Source organism: Aquarana catesbeiana, linkage group LG01 (assembly GCF_042186555.1).
Source record: "Aquarana catesbeiana isolate 2022-GZ linkage group LG01, ASM4218655v1, whole genome shotgun sequence".
Classification (NCBI taxonomy): domain Eukaryota; kingdom Metazoa; phylum Chordata; class Amphibia; order Anura; family Ranidae; genus Aquarana; species Aquarana catesbeiana.
Window position 1 is genome coordinate 500,188,956 of NC_133324.1, and position 27,527 is coordinate 500,216,482.

The 27,527-nt window shown below is 42.8% G+C and overlaps 1 protein-coding gene and 1 long non-coding RNA gene across 3 annotated transcripts in view; one reads left to right on the forward strand and one right to left on the reverse strand.

The window, feature by feature from the left end:
• Positions 1–27,527, forward strand: part of TMEM38A (transmembrane protein 38A) — a 77,229-nt gene that overhangs the window by 21,524 nt on the left and 28,178 nt on the right. The window contains exons 2-5 of the mRNA XM_073592810.1: positions 12,464–12,620; positions 20,142–20,326; positions 23,119–23,206; positions 25,757–25,874. Of these exons, the coding sequence (XP_073448911.1) occupies positions 12,464–12,620; positions 20,142–20,326; positions 23,119–23,206; positions 25,757–25,874 (548 nt within the window). The remainder of the gene's footprint in view (positions 1–12,463; positions 12,621–20,141; positions 20,327–23,118; positions 23,207–25,756; positions 25,875–27,527) is intronic.
• The window catches only part of LOC141103347 (uncharacterized), a 171,362-nt gene that overhangs the window by 4,309 nt on the left and 139,526 nt on the right, over positions 1–27,527 (reverse strand). The gene's annotated exons all lie outside the window — the stretch shown is intronic.

The following is a 27,527-nucleotide window of genomic DNA, read 5'->3' on the forward strand; positions in this document are numbered from 1 at the left end:
CCGATGGAAAATGTGTGATGGAGCCTACACACGGTCAGAATTTCCGACAACAAGGTCCTATCACACATTTTCCATCGGAAAATCCGACCGTGTGTACAGGGCATAAGGGTGGCCATAGATAGATCAAATCTTGGCTGGTTGAGCAGGGAACAGAGGAGATTTGATCCATCTATGGATAGGCTGGTTTTACCCAAATCATCCAATCGATCAACTTTGGTACATTCAATCTGTCTGTCTGTTTTTTTTTACATGCAATTGCTGCCGGCGACTATAGCCACTCGCAGTAATCATTGTGTTCTGCTGGCCAGGAAGGCTCCCTGCTGATAGGTCTGAGATAACATATGGAGAAAAAAAAATAACATGGTTACTCACATCACTGGGACCTGGGGCACTCAGCAGATGAAATACGATGCCAAAGTCTACTGAGTATGTTGCATTGAAGAAGGGGGATCTGTGTTGGTACGGTTTGGTCCTATGGAGTGGGGGGGGATGGTATTAGATGGAGAAGGGAATTTTTTCCAATTGTGTTACTTACTCTTGACCTCTGAGCTCTGTGCATTACGCACCCCTAACGCTTGCACTAAAGGTGTATGAGCCGAAAAACATGTACTGTACAAGTCAAAACATGTAGAGGGCGACAAGGTACCGGTAGTGGGGGTTATAGCTTCTAAAGAGACCAGCTTTATAGACCTGTGTAGTCTGCTGGTTTCCTCAAGATATCATCTGGCTGAGCACCAGTGGCGGCTGGTGCTCAAATTTCTTGGGGGGGCCAGCCACCTCCCCCCCAGCCAGCCATCCATCCTACCACCAAATACTCCCTCCTGCCCCCTGTCACTCGATCGATCGCCGCTACCCACACTGTCGACGCCCGCTTCGCTTGCCTGCCCGTCGCCCACCTGCCCCGCACTTACCTTCTGATTGGCCGAGAGGAAAAACAGGAAGACATTAGCGAATATTATTTCGCTAATGTCTCACAACTGGGTGGGCCTCTGCGCCCCGAGCCCACCCTTTTTTGAAGCCAATTAGAGCCTCAGGCTCTAATCATGTGCTTCCAAAAAAAAAAACCTGTTGAAATCCATTCGCCCTTTGCCCTGCTTGCAGATTAGGGACTGGGCGCATGTATTGGGGGGGGCGGCGCCAATGCACCCTGCATGAGGGGCCGCCACTGTTCAGCACCCAACAGCAAGCCAAATGTTAAACAGAAATTAATACAACTGGTCAAAGACGTAAGTGTATGTACCATTCACCCACCTAAAATTCTGAGCTAATTTTTATTTTTTATTTTTACAGTGGAGAAGAATTAGAACCTCTGTCAGGTGTTTACCGCTATCCAAGTGCTCCATTAGAGATTACAACTTCTCTGTACTATTAGAAACACCACCCAGCACACTTTAACAATGATTGCAGAAGAAAAGAATGTTATTGCCAATATATACACATTCATGCCATATACTCTACAGCAAAGGTCATAATTTATTAGTAAAATGAACAGTTCTTTCCCAGCAGGACAGAAATGGCAAAAATCTGAAAGTGTATGTCCAGCTAAAGCTTTTGTTAGACTGGCCATACATTATACAATTTTCTTGTACAATTTACCAAAACCATATAAAATGAGGTCAAACCTTACACTTTCAATTTGTATGTAATCAGGCAGGCCCTTGCACTACATAACTTAAAGGTAAATCTGAAGGAAATTGAAGAAGACAATTGTATAATGTATGGCCAGCATAAGGAAAGCTTTGGCTGGACAATGGACATACACTTTCAGATTTTTGCCATTTCTGTCCTGCTGGGAAAGAACGGTTCATTTTACTAATAAATTATGTCCTTTGCTGTAATGTGCATTTTATGAGCTACTCAAGGTAAAGGTGCCCCATACCCCAGTGTAAATGGCATGAATGTGTATATTGGCAATAACATTCTTTTCTATGTTGACACAACTTCTGCAATCATCATCAATGTGTACTGGGTGGTGTTGCTAATAGTACAGAGAAGCAGATAAGATTAAATGCTCCACCCTATTGAGAAAACTACCATCAAGTTTAGGCAGATAAGTCCCAAGTTCCTCAAGTGGCGCCAAAGTTGCATTTTTTTTTTTAAACTGAAAGCTCTGAAGCTTCCCATACACAGTCAGCTTAAATATAAGGCACAAAATAAGAAACACAAACATTTTAAAGCCAAAGCATATTAAATGCAGTGGTACATTCACATCTGGGTGACAGGACTACAATGTACTGCCTTTAAAGCAATATGTATAAGGTATCGTCATTAAAACGAATATTAATGCGCTATTGTGCCACAACTGAGTGGGCTCAGGGCGCAATGCATTACATTCCCTCCTCCAACTTCTGTGTCGAGTTAAGCCTTCATGATGGCCTTCCATTCCTTGCTCTTCAACCCTGTAAGTGCTTATCAGGCCCTGTTCTTATAGTTCCACCATCTTCCACCATGTACCCCTTTATAACCAGTGGCGTCTCCAGCTTTCAAATTTAGGGGGGGCACATGGGGGGACAGGGACAAAAGTAGGGGGGCAACTATAAAATGCATATATATATATATATATATATATATATATCCTGGGGCCCTTTACTACGACCCCACAATGGGCCCTTTCACATGTTCTGCAGTGAGCTCCCTTCGTACTGTATTGGGGTCCCCCAGGGTGGCAGAAAACAAGAGATATATGTCACCAGCATATCAAGAAAATATAAGGATCCAAAGCAGTGGGAGAACTATCAGGGTTGCAAAGGTTGTCTTGCCTCCGGGCCCTGGTGTTCTGCCACTGTGGGGTTCCCCAGCCTCCTCTTGCTGTCCTGCCCCTGCTATTGACAGCGCTGGTCTGGCATCTCTTGGAATTTACAGGCTGGTCCTCCTGTCCTAAGGACGGGAGAATTCAGTCTGTTTTTTCAGTAACTGAGAGTCCTGGTGGAGTCCTTCCTGCAACTCGCTCTTCTCCCTGCCAATGAGGATGCAGGTGAAGGAGCAGATTGGGCGGCCGTGGTTGTGTGAACGCTCGCATTATGCAGTGTCAGCGAGCAGGGGAGGGGGGAGGAATCACCCGCAGGAGCTGACTGGGGACTCTCTCCCTCTTAGACATTGATTTTTTGTAAAAAAAAAAAAAAATGTTTTTTTTTTTTTGGGGGGGGGGGGGGCACATGGTGGGGCACAGCATAATGTTGGGGGGGTCAGGGCCCCCTCTGGCCCCCCCCTAGGGTCGCCATTGTTTATAACGTCAGACCAGGCTTTTGAACGGTTAACAGTTTGACTGGGATAATACACTCCAAGTTCACAAAGTTCTCCTCTAACTAGTCCCAGGCTGACCAGGCATACCTTTCCAGGTAGCAATCCATAACTGGTAGAACCCTTGAGAGGTGGTTTCCTGTGCGGGGTGCTCGTGGGTTGCTGTTAAAGTGGTTCCGTTTTCATAGGCGAACGTCTCTCCACTTTCCCATGCAATCCCTGCTTCCCCTCCTCCTGTGTCCTTGCCTTCCCCCTATTTATATGTACCACAGGGTGGAGGGCAGAACCCAGCCTGGGAAAATCAGAACCTGCATTAATCCTTCCCAACCTGGGCAGCTCAGCACTAATAACAAAAATAAGGGGTTGCGCTAATACTAATAAAACATGATGAATAGTTTACAATGAAAAAAATTCATATAGTGATCATAAATAAAGATGGATCAATGTGCAAAACGTTTGGTGATAATGAAAAAAAGTCCCATTAAATAAAGCATCAATTAAGTGTCATGAAGAATCCAAATCACCAACAGTATATAACAAAAGTCCAAGTGATAATAATGAAGTTCTGTGAAAGGAAGGATCCACCACCAGAAATGGAAGGGGTTACTCCTTACCAGAAGGCCATGACCCCCCACCACAGAGGATCACAGCAAGCAGGAATCTTTAAAAGCCAAAAATGGGAACTGCCAGCGGTATCCACCAGAGGTCATCTCATCATCAGCAACTCCAACGAACCCGAGGCATAGATACCATAAAACATAGAAGGAGCTCACATAGTGTAAAACCGATTTGATTTATTAAAAATAGATAAAATACAAATGCACACTTACAGAATGTAAATGGATAGAACATCCTTAAAGCGGATGTTCACTCAATTTTCAAAGTTTAGTTCATTCATATTATACAACAGCATAGAATGCAAAACGGAACTTTTTTTTTTTTTTTTTCGGGTGTACCTGTGTATATGTGCTTCTGTCTTTTTTTTCTCCCTGCGGCTATGGGCGGGTATTTTGCGGGTATTGTCGTAATTTCCGCCGCGCCGCACTGTCTCCTGGGAGCTAGTGTCATTGTTCCCAGGAGTCAGTGCGGAGGCCCGCCACGAAATCTCGCGGGATTTAAACAGAACAAGTGACGTTAGACATCGGAACGGAGCGGGAACTTCCTAGGACGCCGCCCGTTGTGATGGCAACCAGGATGCTTACGACGCTCCGCGCCGTTACAACTGAGCATGCGCGGGAACCAGCAAGGAATGCTGGTAGCTCAGCATCACTGGAACTAGGAAGTGAATGCTTGTGGGTTTCAAATGCCCACAAGCAAGATGAAAACGGCTGTCCACATTTTTAAAAACGTATTATTTACAACGAAACCGGACATCTGGGGAGGAAATTAACGCAAAACGTGAGTGTGCCATTGTCATTATGTGATGTTTTAAGTGTTTGAAAAAAAAAAAAAATACAAACCGTCAGTGAACAACCGCTTTAAGTCCGGCTCCGTGGCCACCGGAGCTCGGACAAACCCGTCCTGCTGGAATGCAATTCGCTTGGGGGTGACGTCAGCGCGTCGTCTGGCTCCGCCCTACGCATTTCGTGACATCATCATGTCTTCCAGGGGCACAGGCGGCGCGCTGCGTCACCCACCTTAAGTAGTGCTAGACCGGACCAAGCCTCGCTATGGATCGCTACACACAATGGACTGCCCGGACCACCGCGCACACTTCCGGCATCCGGATGCGCTCCACAGTGCGAACGACCAGCAGAGGTCATGTAGACCAGGCAGCACATACAGACCAATACATAATCGTAAAAATCCTGTACATAAAACAACTTAACCCAACATAGTACTTTGTGCAAATTAACACAATACCCAATACATGTGTATGGTTAGACACAGAATAAACAGAATATAATGAAATAAACCATCCCTCCAGTTTTTATCGCCACTGAATCCCCAATCAAAAACAAACGATCTAGGTTGGATGATTAGACCAATCAGACCCAAGAACCAACAGGGTCTAAGTAAAACTAAAAAAGGGGGGCTAGTAAAAGGCCAATAGGGGATGTAGGTAACCCTATCGTTCCAACCTTACATCTGAGTCTAAATTCTAAAGATCAGAACTAGCATCTTAAAAAACAAATGGCCTTTAAACTGACCCTATCCCCTACGACCGGCAGCGTCATCCGATGGTGAAGCCTAAAAAGGCTCACCAGGAGGCATATGTCGTTCTCCCTGATGGTTAGAGGAAAGAATAAAATTAACAAGAATAAAGATAAAAAACACAAATTAGAAAGTGAAACTAGATTGGCTCCAGGTGGATAGATGAGGACTGGGGCAGAGGGGGTCCTCAAAGGGACCTCTATCCAATTGCTCTAAAAAATATTACAAAAATTTCAAAAAAATTTCAAAAAAAAAAAAATTTCCTCTCTACCTTAAACATCGGGGTTAGTGAACCGGAAGTGGAGTATTATGTTGATTGTAGTCACCAACCAACTTCACTTGATAAGTGGCGCCATCTAGTGGATATATCAGAAAATGCTGCAGATACCTGTATTCTAAGTAGGAGTGCCAATATGTATCCACTTGGTGTAAAACACTACCCAGTGGGTATTATAAAATTCCAGAAAGGATATTTAAAAAAATTTTATCTTTTAAAAAATAAAACTTAACTCAAGCTGGTCAAAATTGTGTGGTATACAAATAACTGATCAAGGTTGCCAATAACAAACATAGAATGTAACAAAGGAATTGTATATATATGGTCTACAATATAGCCCTATAGGTACTGACGTCGAAATGTATTAGGAGTTATTAATAAACGCATTGACGTCTATATCAACGTTTAACCCAAAGGGGGTGTAAGTTCGGAGTCTGTAAATCCAAGACATTTCACATTTGGAGATTTCTCTTACAAGAGAGCTCCCCCTCCAATGTGGTCTATACTTGTCAATCCCAACATACAGGGTATTGGAGGGGTCCCTGCCGTGTGCCTCGTCAAAATGTCTTGACACTGGGTGCTTATCAAAACCCCTGCGGATATTATTAATATGCTCGGACAATCTTACTTTGAGGGCCCTCTTGGTCCTGCCCACATATTGCAATCCGCAGGGGCATTGTATAAGATAAATGACCCCCTTGGACGTGCAGGTTATGAAAGGTTTAACCTGATAGGCCCGTGAGGTACTGGTAGACGTAAATTGGCATATTTTTCTACCCCTATAACTATTAAGGGAACAGGCTTGACAGTTCCTGCATTTATAGTACCCTGTAAGGTCATGGAAAAAGGACCTGTTGGTAATAGGTGGATCTTGCACTGTTGGGGCAATTTTATTTCCCAGTGTAGATGCACCCTTAAATATAATACAGGGTTTTCTAGGTAGAATCGGACTCAAAACTGGGTCCGTGGTTAGAATATGCCAGTGTCTCTTTATTAGGTCTTTGATCTGGCGATATTGAGTGGAGAAAGTGGTGATAAAAGGTAAATTAAAATCACCCTCAATTTCCCGACGTTGACCTGTATTTAGTAGCAAGGATCTATCTTTGTCCCTTACTTGTGCCAAAGATCTCGACAATGCAACCTGATCGTAACCCTTCTCAACAAATCTCTCGGTTAGGGTAGCTGCTTGATTATCGAAAGTCTCAATTTCTGTGCAATTCCGCCGAAGGCGTGTATATTGCCCCATTGGGACCGCCTTCAGCCAAGACTCATGGTGACAACTATCAAGGGGAATAAAGGAGTTTCTGTCCGTTGCCTTAAAATGGGTGGACGTCACCAATTTATCCCCCTGAACCTTGATCTTGAGATCAAGGAAACTAATCTCCTCCGTACTTATCTCGAAGTTCAACCTAATGCCCCTATCGTTCTCATTCAGAAGGGTCATGAAGTTCTCAAGCTCAATCTCGCTGCCATCCCATAGGAGGAGCTCAGCACTAATATTTGCACCTGCCTACATGTTTACTTGCATTTGCGTTTGCATTTGCATGTGAGCAAGGGGAGATGGGAATGTTTTAAAAATGTAAAAATTATTTTTATTTACTTTTGCACTTAATTTTTTTTTTTCATTTAACTTTATTGCTTTTACAAGCTTTGGGCAATAACAGGTACTCTCTAATAGACCCCTGATCCCTCCTCTGCCCTCCAAGGCAGCCAATGCTGTACTGGCCAGGGAAACACAGCACCGAAACCAGTAGTGACGAAATCCTAATCGCTTCTGGCTTCTTTAGTCACAGATGAGATGGAGAAATGGATGTTCCCCCTCTCCTCTGTGCACAGCCAACCTGACCACTTACAGTGGTCACAGGCTTGAAATGGGAGAGCCTGGAAACGGCGGCGACAGGAGAAGAGGGGGCCCTTCCGAACACTATAATGCCCTGTACACACAGTCGGACTTTCCGACGGAATATGTGTGATCGGAGCTTGTTGTTGGAAATTCCGATCTTGTGTGGGCTCCATCTGACTTTTTCCAACGGAATTAACGACACACAAAGTTTGAGAGCAGGCTATAAAATTTCCCAACAACAAAATCCGATCCTTTAAATACCGATCGTGTGTAGACAAATCCTACGGACAAAGTGCCACACATGCTCAGAATAAATTAAGAGACGAAAGCTATTGGCTATTGCCCCGTTTATAGTCCCGACGTACGTGTTTTACGTCACCGCGTTCTGAGCGATCGGATTTTCCGACAACTTTGTGTGACCGTGTGTCTGCAAGACAAGTTTGAACCAACATCCGTCGGAAAAAAATGATGGATTTTGTTGTCGGAATGTCCGATCAATGTCCGATCGTGTGTACAGGGCATTACTGTGATTGGGCACCTTTACAGCCACTCGGATGACTTTTTAAAGTAAAGTCTATTATAGGCTCTAAAAAAAATGATACCAGGATCATGGCTGCAGTTGCATTTTTCCCAATAAATGCATGGAGTTCTCTGATTGGACGAGGTGGAGATCGTGACATCACTGCCCAGCCTCACCACCTTGTTCAATCAGAGAATGCCTTGCATTCATTGGCGCTGAGTGAGCAACCTCCCTTTACCGCCCCTTCCCCTGCCATAGTTACTATGCAGTAGGGCAGCCCCTGGCATGGGAAAGTGAGGATCACTATAGCCTTGGTGACTATCAACGTGATTCTCCACTTCCACAGCAGTTACATACGTATGAAATATGTATGCTTTCATTGGTTAAAGCTGGACCAGTGTAACTAAGCAATTAAATCCATACCTGGAGTTCAGCTTAAGACATTCTTGGTTTGGTCTCAAATAAATATTTAGAAATCCTTTTACATGAATTAGATTATGCATCTATGAGTTTGGTTTCTATATATAAGTCACAGCTACAGGTTTTATTTATATATTAAGTGATTGGCCTAGTAGAGTACAATGTGATACGTCCCATGTATACATTATGTACAATATTTACTCTTGGTAACTGTATATATTTACTTATATAGATGCGTAGACACCCTAATGTTAAACAGCAGTGAGAGGGCATAACAAAGACTAAGCTTGGCCACATCAAGGTTACATGGTTACTTGATTAGTAATAGAGTAGTAGTAGATGTGATAATGACAGTTTTTAAATGAAAAGTGGGTACACAAAAAAAAAACAAAACTGTAATCTTCTGTGCATACATTTATAATAACAGCTCTTTGCACTAAAAGAAATTGTTATTGCTCCCTTGAAGACTGCTTGGACCTTGAAGAAGGGGACATACCCCAAAAGCTTGTCCTGAAAAATTGTATGTTAGTGCAAATAAAAAAAGTATCACGGACAGTACTCAATTTTCTCTGTCACAATTGCACTAATACGGCTACAATCACATCAAGTATTACTGCTCCCTGTATGCTTTGTGTAGCATTTATGAAAGATGCAATTTAAAATGACCTAAATAGCAAAGTGAAGGTTAATACATTCAAAATACGTTTTCCAATCAGGAAATATTTGCCTATTCTTCTATATTTACAGTGATTCCATTTCCACCACTGTTGTGGCTTGTGGTACCTTGTATTTTCTGTATTATTGCTGATGTTATGCTTTGTCATGCCAAAATGTTATAATGTATGGCTTATATATTTTTTTTCTAATAAATCAATCCTGCTTGGAGAAAAAAAATACATTCAAAATATAGCAGGCACACATTTCTTCACTGCAAAGCAACTGTAGCACTAACTCACGGTGGAGCTGCTGGTTTAAAGCGGGCTGTTGCGTCACCCTTGTTACCTCAATTTCACCAGAACCGGGTCTAGGGTCCCGTTGAGTTTAATCCCAGACACTTCAGTATCTTTTCCAATGCTTTAATAAAGAGTAACTGAAGGAAGTAGCAGTAAAGAGGTAGACGAAGAGTTGCAGGGAAGTTCAAATACCTTTTCTTGATGTAGTATTATGAATTGGAATCTTGTAGGTGAATGTACTCTCCTTTTAGAGTTGAATCATTGCCCCCCCGGATAGGTTTCTCTCACTAACCTAGCAACCAGACCGCAGCACGAACAAAAGTCTCTGCCACAGACTTGAATGGAATAGAAACCTGTATGATCCTCTGCCACAGGATGTAATGGTTTACAATGGATAGCAAACACAGCACTAGAACCTTTAAGCCGACCCGGCAGTACTATGCGGTAGGTTAACTTTAGGATGCGTCCTCCAACTGAGTCACCAGGCCCCTCTCCAGGCCAGCACTCTGCATGATCCTTCCATGACGGGTCCTCCCCTGGGATCTTCTCAGTTGTCCAGCTTCTTCCCGTAGGACAGACAGCACAGGACCATTCCCTCGCCGCTGTGGTAGGTCCCAGACAGGCTTCTGGGCCCACCCACACGCTGCAGAAACGTTGTCCTCCCGGTCGGGAGGACCACGCGGTAGTACTCCTAACACATACCTGTCGGCCAGGAGGGCCAGCAGGTGGAACGAAAATGAACCCTAAAACATGGCGTCTGCCCATAAATACCCTCTCCCAGAATGCAACTCGTAGGACAACCTCCACCGAGTTATCTCCGGGACAGAAGAGCACCCATACACTTCAGCGTTCCCATTTTGTTGGATACTGCCAAGAGTCAGATTCCTAAAGAATGGATGGAGCCTGAGAGCCCTAAAATTCGTGAATGGTTGCTCTATGTTAATGAAATTTACATAATGGAGAGTGAGGAGGGCGCCGAAGTAGAGTTTGAGAAGAGGACTGAACCAAAAGATAAATGGGCAGGGTGGCGAAGGTACAAGAATACCTGGAGCTATGTGGAGGAGATTACTGGCTAAAGGTTAAACGGGTATAAAACAAGGGAACTACGTGAGGGAATTAGGTTATTGAATTATATTATAGTAACTCAGCAGGATTGGGAAGGGAGGGGGGGGGGGGGGGTATTTTATTTATTTATTTATTTTTCTAGGTTGTGGGTCATTAAAGATGGATTTTATCTATATGTATGTCAACATATGGATTTTTGTATTTTGAAAATATAAATAAAGAATTAAAAAAAAAAAACAAAAAAAAAACAGATAACCCACTAAATTTACCTATAAGCGGTAGATGAAAATCTACCAACGCTACACAACATATTGCATTAACATATTCTGTGGAAAGCCATGGATTTTGTAATGTCCTTAAGCAAAATAAAGGGTACCTTAAGGGAAGGTAAAAGAAAAAAGTTTAGTCCATTGAAGGCCTCTTTGGAACAAAACTCAAGCTATCAATTTTCTTTTTATGAATTTTTAGTGGTCCCTGATTGCATAATTTAAAATATGTATTTTGTAATGTCCTTGAGCAAAATAAAGGGTACCTTAAGGGAAGGTAAAAAAAAAGTTTGGTCCATTGAAGGCCTCTTTGGAACAAAACTCAAGCTATCAAATTTTCTTTTTATGAGTTTTTAGTGGTCCCTGAATGCATAATTTAAATTACCATAACAATCTCTAATTTGGGGTAGTTTGAATGGACAGATCAAAGGATCATGAGACTGAACACTTTCTAAAGACATCCAAGAGAAGTCAACCTTTCTTGTAAGATCAACACATCAAAAGACCACCTACTGGTTAACTCAGTGTCAGTGCCAAACTAAAACTGTCATGGACCTCGGGCTTCCATAAATGAATTGTGTCTTCTAACCCTCTAAAACATTACAATCAACAAGTATTATTAATTATTATTCTTATACATGATTTATATAGTGCCAACAGCTTGCACAGTGCTTTACAACATGAGGGCAGACAGTACAGTTACAATACAATACAGGAGGAATTCGAGTTATCTTTAAATATGCAAATTATTGCTATGATAATGCAATGAATGGTAATATTTTCCTGAACCAAAAATACACCAAGCTTGTCAAGCATGTTTCCCTACTTCTAAAAGCCATAAATCAGTCATTGTTTTTGAATTGGGCCCCTTAGAAACATTGGAACTTGTGTTAGTGCTAGCATAGCCAATAGTTTAGGATGCCTTGAATGTATTCCGTTCAAGTACCTAGAAGGTATAAGAAAAGAAGAACTTTATTTCTGACTAATATCAACAGGGTTTTCTTTTGTCCAGCATAATGTTTTTCTAAAAGTATACAAAACAGTTACTGTGGCTCAGAGTTTGTCTTGTCCATTGATATGTTTGGTCCAGTGCACTTCTCATCTAACAACCATGAAGGACTTTGACAGGTGTCCCTCAGCCTTTGCCCCCTCTCCTGACCTATTGCCTATAATTAGACCCCATACTGAAGGATCAGCTGTCTGCCCTCTCATTCTGTCTTCTCATAGCAACATCTAACTCACACAGTTAGTTATTAACACCTTTGCTGCCAAGTTAAGCTATACAAGGGATCTTTAAGGCAATTAATGTAATGTGCAATGGTAATATTTAGGCCTGCAGCTTTGGAAAACCCTTTGCCTATGCTGACAATGACATTGGCATAAGTTTGACATCAGTTTGAGACACTTCTGAGCTCATTCAGAATTATTTGACATCTGACCCTCATTTGACCTGCTTTAAGCAGGTTTTACATTCCCGTAGACTTCTATGGGAATGAAAAACCCTATTGAAGCATATAAAAATCCACTGACGAAGGCCCTAAAGGTGACCATCACCCTAAAATAATTTTAAATCAATATACGTCTTTTCTTGTACAAAATAGTCTTTTTGCTATAATTGTAACTGAGAATGTTTCATACTAACAATGGCTATGTACTCATATAGAGATATTCAGCAATTTGTAGCTGAGGTTTTAAATTTCCTCTGATGTCTTTTCTCTTGTGAAGGTGCTGTGGCTCTTTCCAGACGCAGTCCAGTAGCCTCCTGGTTATGTGCAATGCTCTACTGCTTTGGCAGCTACATTCTTGCAGATGTCTTACTTGGTGATTCACCCATAAACTACTTCAGCAATAATTCCAATATACTTTTGGCTTCAGCTGTTTGGTAAGCTCACAGCATTGTAAATTACTGTGTATGTAATATTGATTTTTTTTTCCTGTTGCATGTATAAAAACAGCATGAAATGTTAGAGTATCGAAAGCTTCAAGATATTAACCACTGACCTTTTAACAATATATGTTATGGTATCATGATGACATTACTGTGCTTTGCCCTTAGGAACATACCATGTCAAATTATGCTTCTGTGCATGCACATATATGGGATGATCTAGATTTAAAGGAAGTATGTAAAGCAGTTAGGCTCGCTGAAACCAATTAATGCCTCAGCTTGCAGATGTCAGTGTACAGATTGTAGTTCTGCTATCATGGCTAGTGATAAGGCAGTACAGCCAGCCCTCCTGTGCTGGGTCTGGGCCCCATCAGTTCAAAAGGGGGGCCTGGTCACCTGTTGAGCAAGAGGTCTGGCTGTACTGTCTTATTGCAAACACCGATACTCCTCTGCCTCCCCCTGCAGCGCTGCCAGCTTCTCCTCCTCTTTCTCCCTCTGGCTGCACTGCAATGGGATTGTTTCTATCACATGCGCCCCTTATATCTGCTGTCTGGGCCCCCCTGTGTGCCCCTTTCCCCCGCAGCGCTGCCAGCTTCCCTCCTCGCCTCTCCCACCAGCAGCTGCTGCAGGCACACAAGCTGATATCATTTACTGGTCCCTTCCTTTCCTGGATGAACACAATGAGCTATCGGTACCAAACATTCCTGTGTCCATTCATCAGTGAGGCATAGTAAACGGTGTACTATGCTTCAGTTTGTGAATGAGCAGGAAGCCTCAAAGCGCTTTCTATTCATCCATCTGTGCAGCTGAGGCTACAGAGAAAGGGACTGAAAAATCTATATCCTCTGTCACTTTCGGACGGGGGAAGGGGGCCCTGTCAGGTAGGCTGTATGGGGCCCCGTGATTTCTAACAGCAGCCCTGCCTGCTATCCTTGCAAAATTCTCTTAGTCTAAAAGATTAATGGAATGAAAAAAAAAAAATCTTCGTATTACCACAGTTAAAGCACTACATGTAAAGCTAGAAGGTAAATCTGTATGACCAAGGTGACATAGTAGAGGGTTTACTGCTATGTGTTGTCCCTCACATTAACAGGTCCGATGTAATTTTGTGAAGGGGAAAGAAATATAACCAAGGAATAAGCACAGTCTGACTGCCTGCCAGGGATAACTGTCCAGACCAGGTGTCAGACCGTGTATATTTTTCTTGTGCCCTTGACAACGTTACAAAGGTCATCAGAATTACAGATTAATCATGGTATAATGGGCCTGATTCATATAGCTGCAATAAGCACTTAAGACATGTTAAAGTGACCTCTCAAGTAATATTCTCACATATGAGAAGCCACTTTTACACCATACATTGATATGTTGTTTACCTAAGGTGTTCAGGTGTAGCTGATTTATTACACTCTCATTGATGAGCACAGGAATCTCATACACTTTGTACACAGGTCAGAGGTCTCTCTCATATTATTTAGTTTTAGACTATTTTCTCTTTTGTTTAAATGTTCTTTAGCTTTACTGGTCGAATGTTCCTAAAAAAGGTGTCCCCGTGCGCAAAGTACATTCCTATTAGGGTTCATTCCCACATGCACCGAGACCTGTCCTCTGTGCTTAGCCACTTTTTGCTGCATGTGAATCCACTTTGGAGCAGTGTCTGTCCATAGAAGTGGATGCACATGCAGCAGCTGCTTAGACGCGGGCAGGAGAGGGTGCATGGGTCTGAACATTTTGGATTTGTGCATCTGCTCCTGCCCACATATCAAAATTTGACATGCGACTGTGTCACTGCAGCTGCTGCATTAACATCCATTTCTATAGGCTGCCTTCATGCAGCTCCAAAATGGATGCACATGCAGCAAAAAGTGGCTGAGCATGGAGGACAGGTCTCAACGTCTGTCTGAATAAGCTCATAAAATCTGAAATATCAAAATAAACATTTATTTTGTCATTTCTGGCTATTTCTCCATCCACATGGAATAAAAATATTGGTGTTCCTATGAGAGGGAGTTACAACCAGCACTGAGTTCTGTCCCACCTTGCAGCACCGTGTCTGGTCATCTCTCCTGTTTAGTATTTCACCCCTAAAAATATTTCTAGTTGTTTTTTTGTTTTTGTTTTGTTTTTTTGGAGCAGATCTCTGGGCAGAGCTTTGTGCAAGCTACTCTGAACAATTTAAAAGTGAAAGTGGAGGGACAAAGTAATGAAGGGCTCAGTTTCCTCTAATTAACATAAAAGGCAGAACCCAAGCCCTGAGATCTTTAACCCTTTGTTAGAACAGATGGAGGCGAATTAAAGTGGATGTAAACCCTCACATATACCCAGTGAAGTAAACAGCCTCAGATGATACACAGAGATGAAACAAATCTCCCTATACAAGTTTTACATGTATATATGCTGTCTTCATCTTTCTAGACTATTTAGAAAGTGCACAACGTGTTATAATTTTTTCTTCCTATTTCAGCAATGGGTGTGGAGTCTGGGCATACAATGTGTGAAAGCTGATTGGAGGAAAGGCAGAGGAACAAAGAAACTTGCAGAGCTGTACTGTGAATAGACCAACTCTCTGCTTATCTATCTCTAATTTACCTCCCCAACGCAAAATTCCAGCTCCTTTTATCCCCTGTGTCGGAAAGCTTGTCAGAAGTTATCATGCTGATAACAGAGGCATAAAGGCAGAAGATTTATGCATCTATGCATTAAAGTAAGAAACCTTCTGGGTGCAGCCCCCCCCCCCCTAATACTTACCTAAAACCCCATCTTTATTCAGCGATGTGCATGAGAGCAGCAGCTCTCCTGAGTCTCTCTCTCCTGATTGGCTCACATAGCAGTGGGAGCTATTGGCTCCTGCTGCTGTCAATGACAGCCAGTGAGCCAATGTGGAGATAGTGGGGCAGGGCAGAGTTGCGCTCTGTGTGGGAATGGCCAATGAGGTTGATTTACTAAAGCTGGAGAGTGCAAAATCTGGTGCATCTCTGCATAGAAACCAATCAGCTTCCAGTTTTTTTGTCAAAGCCTAATTGAACAAGTTGAAGTTAGAAGCTGATTGGCTACCAAGCACAGCTGCACCAGATTAAGCAGTCTCCAGTTTTAGTAAATCAACCCCTATGTCCATTCACTGGAGTGCAGCTCAAAAGCCTGCTGGAGAGCCCCCATAGCAAGAGGATTGCTATTGGGGGCACTTGGCAGAGGGGAGGAGCCAGGGGGGCGGGCAGGGGGCCCAAAAAGGAGAGGATTGTGGCTGCTCTGTGCAAAACCATTGCACAGAGCAGGTAAGCTCTGTAAAAAACCATTGCACAGAGCAGGTAAGTATAACATGTTTGTTATTTTAAAATAAATCAACCTGTAGAATCACTTTAAGGCTTCATGTACACTGCTGCTGGTAAATGAACATTTAGGAGCAGTTGGGCATTTTTGTTGAGCTACCCCTGAACTCTCCCCTATATTATCTTATCAGTAAATATACACAGGGTCATTTATAGTAGTTTCTAGGCAGTTGAGTTTAGAAGCATTTTTTTGAAACGTCAAATGCCTGTAACAGCTTGTAAATGCGCTAACTCACGTTTAGCCGCGTTTCCTTTACAATCGTTTTTAATTAATTGAAAAAAAAAAACTTCTAAAAGCAAACGCTAAATGCGGCTAAACGCGACATGTAAATACAGCACAACTGACATTTTTAAACGTCGCTTGCTATCTGTCAAGTTAAGTAGTTCAGGAGAGGTTGTAAAACGTCCCGTGTACAGCCTAAATATGTTTTCAAGTGGTGTGAATGAGAACATGAAACAAATATAAAGTAGATGTTTCCGTATGTTACGCACTCCTGATCCCAGCATTCTGTACATTGCATACTGCTGACTCCTGCTCTCTCTGTACATTACACCCCCCCCCCCCCGAACCCTGCATTCTGTGTATTATGCACTCATGACCCTGGCACTCTGTACATTCCGCACCCCTGACCCCTGCACTCTGTGCATTATGTACTCTTGACCCAGGAGCAGAGTAGGCTCATGTGTTATATAACCACACCATAAACAAAGTTGTGCTATGGGTCAGAACTGTGTAAATTTCAGGACTGGATGTATTTATACTGTATATGTAAAGGGCATATCATATGTGCATTTGCCTAGAGTTCTGTTTTAAAGGGTTTAAGTGTACATACTCTGCTTTCAACCTAGCGTGAATCAGAGGGGAGTTTCTGCGGATCTTTTTACAAAGTTTACAAAGAATAATAAAGAAAAACCAAGACTGCTGGAGCATTAGTAAAAGCTTGGCCTGATCCAACACATTCCAGATCTAGTACAGGAGAGATAACCAGAGACTGCAAATCTAGTACAGGAGATAACCAGAGACTGCAGATCTAATACAGAAATAACCAGAGACTGCACATCTAGTACAGGAGATAACCAGAGACTGCACATCTAGTACAGGAGATAACCAGAGACTGCAGATCTTTTTACAAGTTTACAAAGAATAATAAAGAAAAACCAAGACTGCTGGAGCATTAGTAAAAGCTTGGCCTGATCCAACACATTCCAGATCTAGTACAGGAGAGATAACCAGAGACTGCAAATCTAGTACAGGAGATAACCAGAGACTGCAAATCTAGTACAGGAGATAACCAGAGACTGCAAATCTAGTACAGGAGATAACCAGAGACTGCAGATCTAATACAGAAATAACCAGAGACTGCAAATCTAGTACAGGAGATAACCAGAGACTGCAGATCTAATACAGAAATAACCAGATACTGCAAATCTAGTACAGGAGATAACCAGAGACTGCAAATCTAGTACAGGAGATAACCAGAGACTGCAAATCTAGTACAGGAGATAACCAGAGACTGCAAATCTAGTACAGGAGATAACCAGAGACTGCAAATCTAGTACAGGAGATAACCAGAGACTGCAGATCTAATACAGAAATAACCAGAGACTGCAAATCTAGTACAGGAGATAACCAGAGACTGCAGATCTAATACAGAAATAACCAGAGACTACAAATCTATTACAGGAGATAACCAGAGACTGCAGATCTTTTTACAAGTTTACAAAGAATAATAAAGAAAAACCAAGACTGCTGGAGCATTAGTAAAAGCTTGGCCTTATCCAACACATTCCAGATCTAGTACAGGAGAGATAACCAGAGACTGCAAATCTAGTACAGGAGATAACCAGAGACTGCAAATCTAGTACAGGAGATAACCAGAGACTGCAAATCTAGTACAGGAGATAACCAGAGACTGCAGATCTAATACAGAAATAACCAGAGACTGCAAATCTAGTACAGGAGATAACCAGAGACTGCAGATCTTTTTACAAGTTTACAAAGAATAATAAAGAAAAACCAAGACTGCTGGAGCATTAGTAAAAGCTTGGCCTTATCCAACACATTCCATATACATATGAGAATAAACTGTACAATATTAGTGTTTTAGTACTGCCCAGTCGCACAATAGCAGTGTAATTCCAGATATGTTCAGTTGTTTGTCATGTACAGTATCTTCCCGTGGCAAAGCAAGCATAGTGGCTCTTCCTTTTTAGAATCTTGTTCTCCCACCTGCTTACTTCACATTTGTTACCAAAGACAGCTGCAGTCATGTCAGTTGACCTTTAGCCCCCAAATGGCTGGTGAAGCATTTTGTGGATTGCCATGTCGCAGTTTTAATTCTCCTTTGTAGTAGTTTCTGGTCTTATGACCTTGACCTGTTCCTAAGCTACCCCTGTACACAGGGCTATCTTTAATATTGTTTGGGTCTTGGGCAAACATTTTCTTGGGCCCCCCCCCAACCGCTCTTAGACATATAACAAATAGCAGTAAGACTTAAAATCAGTTTACTGCAGCAAATCAGGCAGCAATTGTAACTGGTTGCCAGAGGATACAGCATATTATTACCAATCACTGGTTGTTAGAGGTTACAAAACATAATTTCTGCAAATATAATACAGGAGATAACCAGAAACTGCAAATCTAGTACAGGAGATAACCAGAGACTGCAAATCTAATACAGGAGATAACCAGAGACTGCAAATCTAATACAGGAGATGACTAGAGACTGCAAATTTAGTACAGGAGATAACCAGAGACTGCAAATCTAATACAGGAGATGACCAGAGACTGAAAATCTAGTACAGGAGATAACCAGAGAATGCGGATCTAATACAGGAGATAACCAGAGACTACAAATCTAGTACAGGAGATAACCAGAGACTGCGGATCTAATACAGGAGATAACCAGAGACTGCAGATCTAGTACAGGAGATAACCAGAGACTGCAGATCTAGTACAGGAGATAACCAGAGACTGCAGATCTAATACAGGAGATAACCAGAGACTGCAAATCTAGTACAGGAGATAACCAGAGACAGCGGATCTAATACAGGAGATAACAAGAGACTACAGTTCTAATACAGGGAATAACCAGAGACTGTGGATCTAATACAGGAGATAACCAGAGACTGCGGATCTAATACAGGAGATAACCAGAGACTGCGGATCTAATACAGGAGATGACCAGAGAGTGCAAATCTAGTACAGGAGAAAACCAGAGGCTGCAAATCTAGTACAGGAGATAACCATAGACTGCGGATCTAATACAGGAGATGATCAGAGAGTGCAAATCTAGTACAGGAGATAACCAGAGGCTGCAAATCTAGTACAGGAGATAACCATAGACTGCGGATCTAATACAGGGAATAACCAGAGACTGCGGATCTAGTACAGGAGATAACCAGAGACTGCAAATCTAGTACAGGAGATAACCATAGACTGCAGATCTAATACAGGAGATGACCAGAGAGTGCAAATCTAGTACAGGAGATAACCAGAGGCTGCAAATCTAGTACAGGAGATAACCATAGACTGCGGATCTAATACAGGGAATAACCAGAGATTGCGGATCTAGTACAGGAGATAACCAGAGACCAGAGTACAGGAGGCGATCAACTAAGTAACAATTTAAAATTTTTACCTATCAGCAATGTATAGCTATACTGTTCATAAACAACAGGTCAGGGCTAGGATAACAGTCTACGGGGAGAAGGACCTACCTAGCCAGCCAGGTTCACCACCTGCTTTCATTGATTCAGGGACGGTGCTCTCAGAGGTCCAGGTGTGGTGCTCTCATGTCCAGGTGCAGGGCCCTCAGAGGTCCAGGTGTGGGGCCTTCAGGGGTCCGGAGGCAGGGCTCGCAAAGGTCTGGAACCCGAAGAGGTCCGGAGGCGGGGCTCTCAGCTCTCCTACTCCGATCTCAGGTTCGAGCATACAGGCTGCATGGGGCGGGGTGAGAGGCGCAGTGGAGCTCCCGGCCCCGCCCCCGCCCCTGCTGGCCGGGGAATACAGCGATGTATTTCTGTGCTTGGCGGTGTTATCATGGGACCTCAATTTGAGGGCAGTGCGGGCTGCCCCTTTTGTCCTGCGTTAAAGAAGGCCCTGCCTGTACAGGCAAGTCTGAGGCACCAATGTACATGTTGCGTTACTAACTGGTTAACTAAGTTGTGATTGTTTTTATTACTGCAGGTACTTGATGTTCTTCTGTCCACTGAACCTGTTCTACAAGATAGTTAGCTTCCTGCCTATTAAACTAGTCCTTGTTGGGATGAAAGAGGTAGTCCGGGTACGCAAAATTGCCATTGGAATCCACCATGCCCACCACCATTACCACCATGGATGGGTTATCATGGTACTCATTGGATGGGTGAAAGGTGAGCTAATAAGTAAACAAAAAAGCTAATGTGTAAATACAATAAGGTCACTCTTACACCATTATTAAATTGTGGTGCTCTACTCTTTAAATCTTCATCTTAAGGTCCAACTCCAGCAAAAACTGTGTTTTTTTTACTTGTAGAAATCCACTCCTGCTTAAACTTTGAGTAACAAAATATGTGCTGGGCATAACAGTACATCTATAGTATGCTGAATAACCATAAACCTTTTTTTGCTATATACACTTTGATGACTCAAAACTTATGAATCTGTAATTTCTCCTTGCACCACTAGATGCCCTCCTAGCCAGATAACTCAAAAGGCATTTTGATTCTGCAACACATTTTCAAGCATACCTTCAAAAAGGAGTGAACAGTCGCCAGTGTTTTATGAGGCACAAGCAGTTATTTTGAAAGAGATTGGATGTCTAGGGTGCAAAATCACACTAGATTCAGGGATAATGCAATTAGCGGACCTCCAGCTGTGCAGAACTACAACTCCCATGAGGCATTGCAAGACTCTGACAGCCACAAGCATGACACCCAGAGGCAGAGGCATGATGGGACTTGTAGTTTTGCAACAGCTGGAGGTCCGCTAATTGCATATCCCTGCGAATTTAAAAGAACACAGTTTATGTCTATGCAAGAGGTTGATAGATGAATCAGTATCTAATATTTTGTTATACTACAACTACAGCTATAAAGCAGTTTGTGTAATATTGAAAATCAATCTGACAGTAAAAATGGTGTGCAGTCTGTTTGTTTTTTTAAACTTCGTGCTTAAGTCTTAAAGTGACACTAAATAATATTGCATTTCTCCAAAAATATTCTATACACACCGGCAACCCCCCCCCCCCCCCCCCCCCCCGCGACAAAATATTTTAGTTTTTTAATTTCTAATAATGTTTTTTTAAAATTCAATTTGTTTTTAATTTTTTTTTTTACAATGCTTTTTGGGGGGAGGGGGTTGGAGCAGTGGACAGTGTTGGTAGGGCAGGGGAGAGTGGCGTCAGTAGTTTATTTTATTTTTTTACACTTTTTTTTTTTTTTACAAAAATTTTTTATATATATTTTTTGGGGGGCTTTGGTGAGATATCAGGCATCTAAACAGACCCCTGACATCTCCTCTTTGAGACATGGAAAGGGACTGAGGACACAGATTCCCCAATCCCTTTCTCAGCACTAAAGATGAATGAACAGGAGACAGAGGCTCCTGTTCATTCATAAACTGAGCAGAGTAAACACGGGTTACTCTGCTCAGTTATCACAGGACACAGGAGCGATCTCGCTCACTGTGTCCAAGTACAGACAGGAGAGGGGAGGAGTCGGCTGCGGGGGACGAGGGGGGGCGGAGGAGGAGGACAGGGGTGTCAGAAGAGAAGACAGGGGCCGAGAACGGGGGGTGGGGGGGTGGAGAAGGACACGGGGGGGGGGCCGAGAGGGACACGGAGGGGGCCAGGGGAGGAGCACACAGAAGGGAATGATCGGTGCAGCAGGAGGGACAGCTGTGAACACTGATCTCCCTGTATAGCTTTTTAGCTGACAGCCATGGGAGGGAGAGAAGGAGAAGCGTCTGGCAGCTAAAAATCTATACAAAGGAGATCGGTGTTCACTGCTGTTTTCTGCAGCACCGATCATTCCTGGGAGATCGGGAGGCACTTGCGGGTGTGCGGGAGCTGCTGCAGAAATGCGGGAGACTTGAGATATATGACATTCATATACATAGTGATCAGATACAAACTATGTATATTATAGAGCAGCCTTTTTCAACCAGGGTGCCCTGGGGGGCCTTGAGGTTTCTTCAGGGGTGCCTTGAAAAAATGCCTACAAATTGCCCCAAAATTGTATACAAGCTGGTGGGTGGATGAAACCTGACATTTAGTTACACAAAGTCACAGGTTTTCATTGTATACCATTACAACCTTCTAGCTGGCAACTTATGACCAGTGAAATCATCAGTTGATAAGGAGGATGTCAGTCATCATTGTTTGACCCTCCCTTGCCTCTCTCCATCAGCTTTGGGGCCTCATTAGCTAAGTGATGGAGAAAAACTGAGGGAGAAGAGAAACGTTGGAATACTAGTCAGTACCAGTTTGCAAAAGTGTATTTGCTTTGGGAGAATAAATCACCTTTAACGTTGGGTGTCCTATGTGTATTGATGTTGCTGCATTATGTAAAACTATCAGAATAGTTTTTACATTTTAGAATGGGTCACCTCAAGACTGTCAATAAATTTGGAGGGTGCCCTGACTGAAAAAAGGTTGAGAAACACTGTTATAGGCCAATGAAAAATGGCCCCCACCACTGGTCAAAATTTTGGGCTCCTGCCACCTATAGTTCCAGAGATATGGGGTTTCTTGTGCAGCCTGTCAGAAGCTACATACAGAGTGGTCAGTTTAAATACAAGCTGGCACACTCTGTTTGCAGCAGACTGAGAGGATGAGCTCACAGTGCCTCTCCTCAGTTGTCAGAAGCACTGAGCTCAATGGACAGCTTGGAGACTTGGACCAATGGTAAAGCACCATTGGAACAAGATGTCCAATAAAAATGCTGCAGGGGAGGCTCTCCTCTCACTGCAGTGTCATAGAAGAGGACGTGTGTCTAAAAGACACATGCTCCCTTCCAGCCCAGCGCTCTTAACTACAAGTGTGTAACCTGTGTGTATCTGGCCCTGATATTAGCCAGTGCCTCACCAGCCTCTGACCTAACCGCACGTCCCTGGAACATAGTTACTATGTACTCATTTGATTACCAGTACATGTTATTGATTAGCGTTTTCTGTTTTCCTGTAGGTTCTGGAGTTGCACTGATGTCTAATCTAGAACAGCTCTTGCGTGGTGTTTGGAAGCCTGAGACCAATGAAATTCTTCACATGTCCTTGTGAGTGTTTTACTTACTGTATGTCTAATGTCATCTCTACAGAGACACCCTATTTATTAGGGAAGACTTAAAGGGGAAGTGTGGGAATGCAAAAAAAAACCAAATATACATACTCACCTAGATGCTGCAGTATTGATCTTATCCACCTCTGACTCTATGCCTGATAACTGAGCAATCACATAACCACTGATCCTGACGTTGTCAGGATCCTTCCAGAGCCTGGAGCTCTGGGGCTTTAGCCTGCTGTCGGCTGATTCTGGGTCACAGGAGAGCACAAGTAAATGCATTCCTGTGACCAAGGAGAGAAATATGGCCAAAAAAGATTTGTTCATACTTCTCTTATAAAGGAGTTCTATAGTCACAGCATACACTTTTATTTTATATCATCAGCATTATAATAACAATAGTTATGTTTGACAATCCAATATAGACTTACTTAAAAACTCTCCTTGCATGATTTGAGTTTTGGCTTTCTGCTGAACTTAAAGTGACACTAAAGGTTCAAGTTTTTAAAAAACAAAAAAAAACAAACATGTCATACGTACCTCCACTGTGCAGCTCGTTTTGCACAGAGTGGCCCCGAACCTGCTCTTCTGGGGTCCCCTGGTGGCTCTCGCGGCTCCTCCACACATCTGATAACCCTCTGGGAGAAGCGCTCTCTCGGGGGGGTTACCTTGCGGGCACGTTCCCAAGTCGAGCATTCGGCGTCCATAGATGTCGAATGCAGGACTCGGCCCCGTCCCCCCGGTGGCCGGATCATTGGTTTTGATTGACAGCAGCGGGAGCCAATGGCATGCGCTGCTATCAATCTATCCAATCAACAGCTGAGAACCCCCTAGCAGAGAGAGAGCGCGTCCCCGTGGGACAAGTTTGAGGGTTCAGGTAAGTAAATTGGGGGGGGGGGGCTGGGGGGCATAGGTTGCATTAAGGTGAAAAAACAGAGCAGGGCTGCGGCTGAGACAGCTTTTGCTGGATTGGTGAGAGGAATCAGGTAAATGTTTACGGATGGTGGAGGAAATTAGTGGGGTGTTTTTTACCTCAATGCAGGGAATGCAATGTATGTAAAGCCAAAATACATTTTTCTAGCTGAAGAGAGTAGGAAAGGGTTAGCACCCCTGTCATGTTTTTATTACTAAGGAAAGTGGGAAAATAGCACTGGACCTGTAGTTATTTAATTGGTATTGCTGCCAAACCAGCTGCTGACAAGGTCTGTGCTTGTAATCACCCCAGAAGAAATAACATTACGTGATTGTTTATACCTGATTTGCTTTCTGAAGAATGATCTGCCTTCTGGCTTCTCTTTAGGTAGCTTTTGACAGGAAGTTAGAAGGCATTGAATCGCCTCCTCATTGCCTGTTTTAACCCGCTAAATACCAGATAACCGTACCACAACTGCACACGTTGTGCATGGTTGCAAGGCCATTGAAGCATAGCCACATTCAATAAATGGGTCGCACCTGGCAGCCGTACTGGGGGCAATTCCTGCCAAGGCTGGAAGCAAGACATTGCATGTGCACCATGTATACACCCCTGGCCACTGTCTCTGCAGCAAAAAGGGTAGCGGTTGAGGGGCAGTAAAAATGAGGCTCAACCACAGGGTTTTATCAGTTGAGCATGGAAGGAGGTGTACATAGAAAATAGAAGGAGACTGAGGATCGAGCCTTGAGGTATCCCTATGGAAAGAGGAGGAGAGGGAGTTGTTGGTGACAATAAAGGAGTGCTTAGATATAGATAGATAGATAGATAGATAGATAGATAGATAGATAGATAGATAGATAGATAGATAGATAGATAGATAGATAGATAGATAGATAGATAGATCTGATTATATAGGTATTTGTATAAAATACTGCTTTCTCCAATAAAGTGCTCAATAAATATAGATATATAAGTGAATTAATTTCATATTAATAATAGTGTAAAAATCAGATATATAAATATATATATAAATGAAGGATAGTCCAAATCAACTGCAAATGTAAGATTCACCACACTGGTCACACTAACACCACCAAGGAAAGAATTGTGCCACAGAGCCACGCCACCATAAAGGGTTAATAAGCTCCTTACTAGACCATTAGATCTCACACAGACATCACAGAACCATTGCTGCTCTACAAACACTTAAACTCAGATCCCAGAGATAGCAAACTCTCCACTCCTGAATCTGCTCAAAGAGGCACAGATACAAACGGCATGTAACACAACAAGCAGACACCGCCAGAGTTTCCACCTGGCATGCGGGATGACGTCACGTGTGTGGCCCTGCCTGTGTTTCTCCGTAAAAAGCAACGTCAGGGGAATAGAGGCTGTATTTGTGTTTTCTTCTTGATTGGTAGCGTACAAATCTGCTGTAACTAGTGCTTTAAAGATTGAATATACAGTATATATGTATATATATAGAGTGAGAAAATAATAATGAATAAATTATATAATATAGAAAAACAAATTCACATACAGTACATGTGATTTTGGGTACACTGTATAAATCAAATCCTGTATTTTGTCTTACTGTTTCTTTTGAATGTCTTTTGTCTTTTTCTCCTGCAGCCCAACCAAGGCCAGTTTGTATGGAGCTATCCTGTTTACTCTGCAGCAGGCCCACTGGTTACCTATTTCCAAAGCCAACCTCATCTTCTTTTTTACATTGTTCATGGCAGCTTGCAAGGTAAGAATCATGGCAAATTCAATACTGTACAGGAGTAAATTAAAGAATGTTTTTATGTAAATGGAGGTTACTAGCAAAACTATTTCCTTTTATCAACAAATAGACTTAAAAATGACTTTTTTGGGTTTAGCAGTGTCATACAATACAAAACGGAAAATTTATATCAAATACTTACCATAATTTTCCTTTCCTGATGGACTCCATGACAGCCTACGTATGGGTTAATCCCGCCTCTCATACCTCATAGGACCCCATTCCCATAAATCTTTGCATCTAGACAGAGACCGTGTTCCGTAACTTAGCCTACTCCAGCAAATGGGAGGGAACTCCTGCTGCCATGGAGTCCATCAGGAAAGGAAAATTACGGTAAGTATTTGATATAAATTTTCCGTTTTCCTGACAGACTCCATGGCAGCCTACGTATGGGAAATAACTAGCCATACACGCCCGGGTGGGCAATTGCTGGTTAAAGAAAAAAAGGTTTAATTGGCACCATCAACATATAATATGTGCAAACCAAAATTAACCGAGGAAAACGAAGCCAGTTCTACGCAATAGTGCGTCATAAAAGTGTTAATCGATGACCATTACAGATTACTTCCGGAGATACATGACGGGATGCTGCCCATGATGTAGAAACGCTCCTGGTAGAATGAGCGGTCACTGCCTCCGGAGGAGCCAAACCCTTAGACTTATAAGCCCACTGAATGGCCTGAACAATCCATGCTGCGATGGTTCTAGAGGAAGCATGCAATCCCTTGTTTTTACCATGGAAGAGAACAAACAGGTGATCGGACTAGCGAAAAGAAGCTGTGGCTTCTAAGTATTGCTTTAGAACTTCACCAACATCTAGAGGATGAATATCAGAGTCCTCAGTAGACCTGAACGTAGGAAGAACAATCTCCTGATTTTCATGGAAGACAATTATTACTTTGGGATTTGACCCTAACATAGGAATCAAGACTACTCGATTTGGAAAGAAAGTAAGCAATGGTTCTTTGAATCCTAAGGAACCAATTTCGGAAACCCTCTTAGCCGATGTTATGGCTACTAGAAAGACCATGACCTTGAGAGAAAGCTCTTTAATAGATGATTGATCCATATGTCGTATTTCTTTTCCTGAGAAAAAGTCCAAGACAGAGGAAGATCCCACTTAGAGAATCTCGGTTTTCTTTGAGGTCTAAGCCTTATTGCTCCCCTGAAGAACTGCCTAGTAAGAGGGTGTCTGGCCCATGATACGCCTGTGAAGGCAGAGATTGCAGAAACTTGAACTCGTAAGAAACTAACCGATAAGGACAGATCCACACCTGTTTGTAGAAAACCCAGAATATCCTGTATCTTTGGGTCATTACAGGAACCATTAGTGGAAACAATGTAGTCCGCAAAACTTCGACCAAATTCTTTGGTAAACTCTGTTGGTGCCCGCTCTTCTGGCATTCAACAATGTAGCAATAGCTGTACTTGGACAAAACGAACAACAGAACAAACACAGCTGCTATGTAAGCAAAATTAACTTTGTATAAGTTTGCCAAGTTGCTCATACTGCACGACCAGGGCATCTCACAAAAGGGTCTCCTGCTAATAGCTGGGACGATTGGCCAAGTTGCCGCTTGCCTGCCAATGGCTGGCTAATAAGATCTTCAAGGCATCACA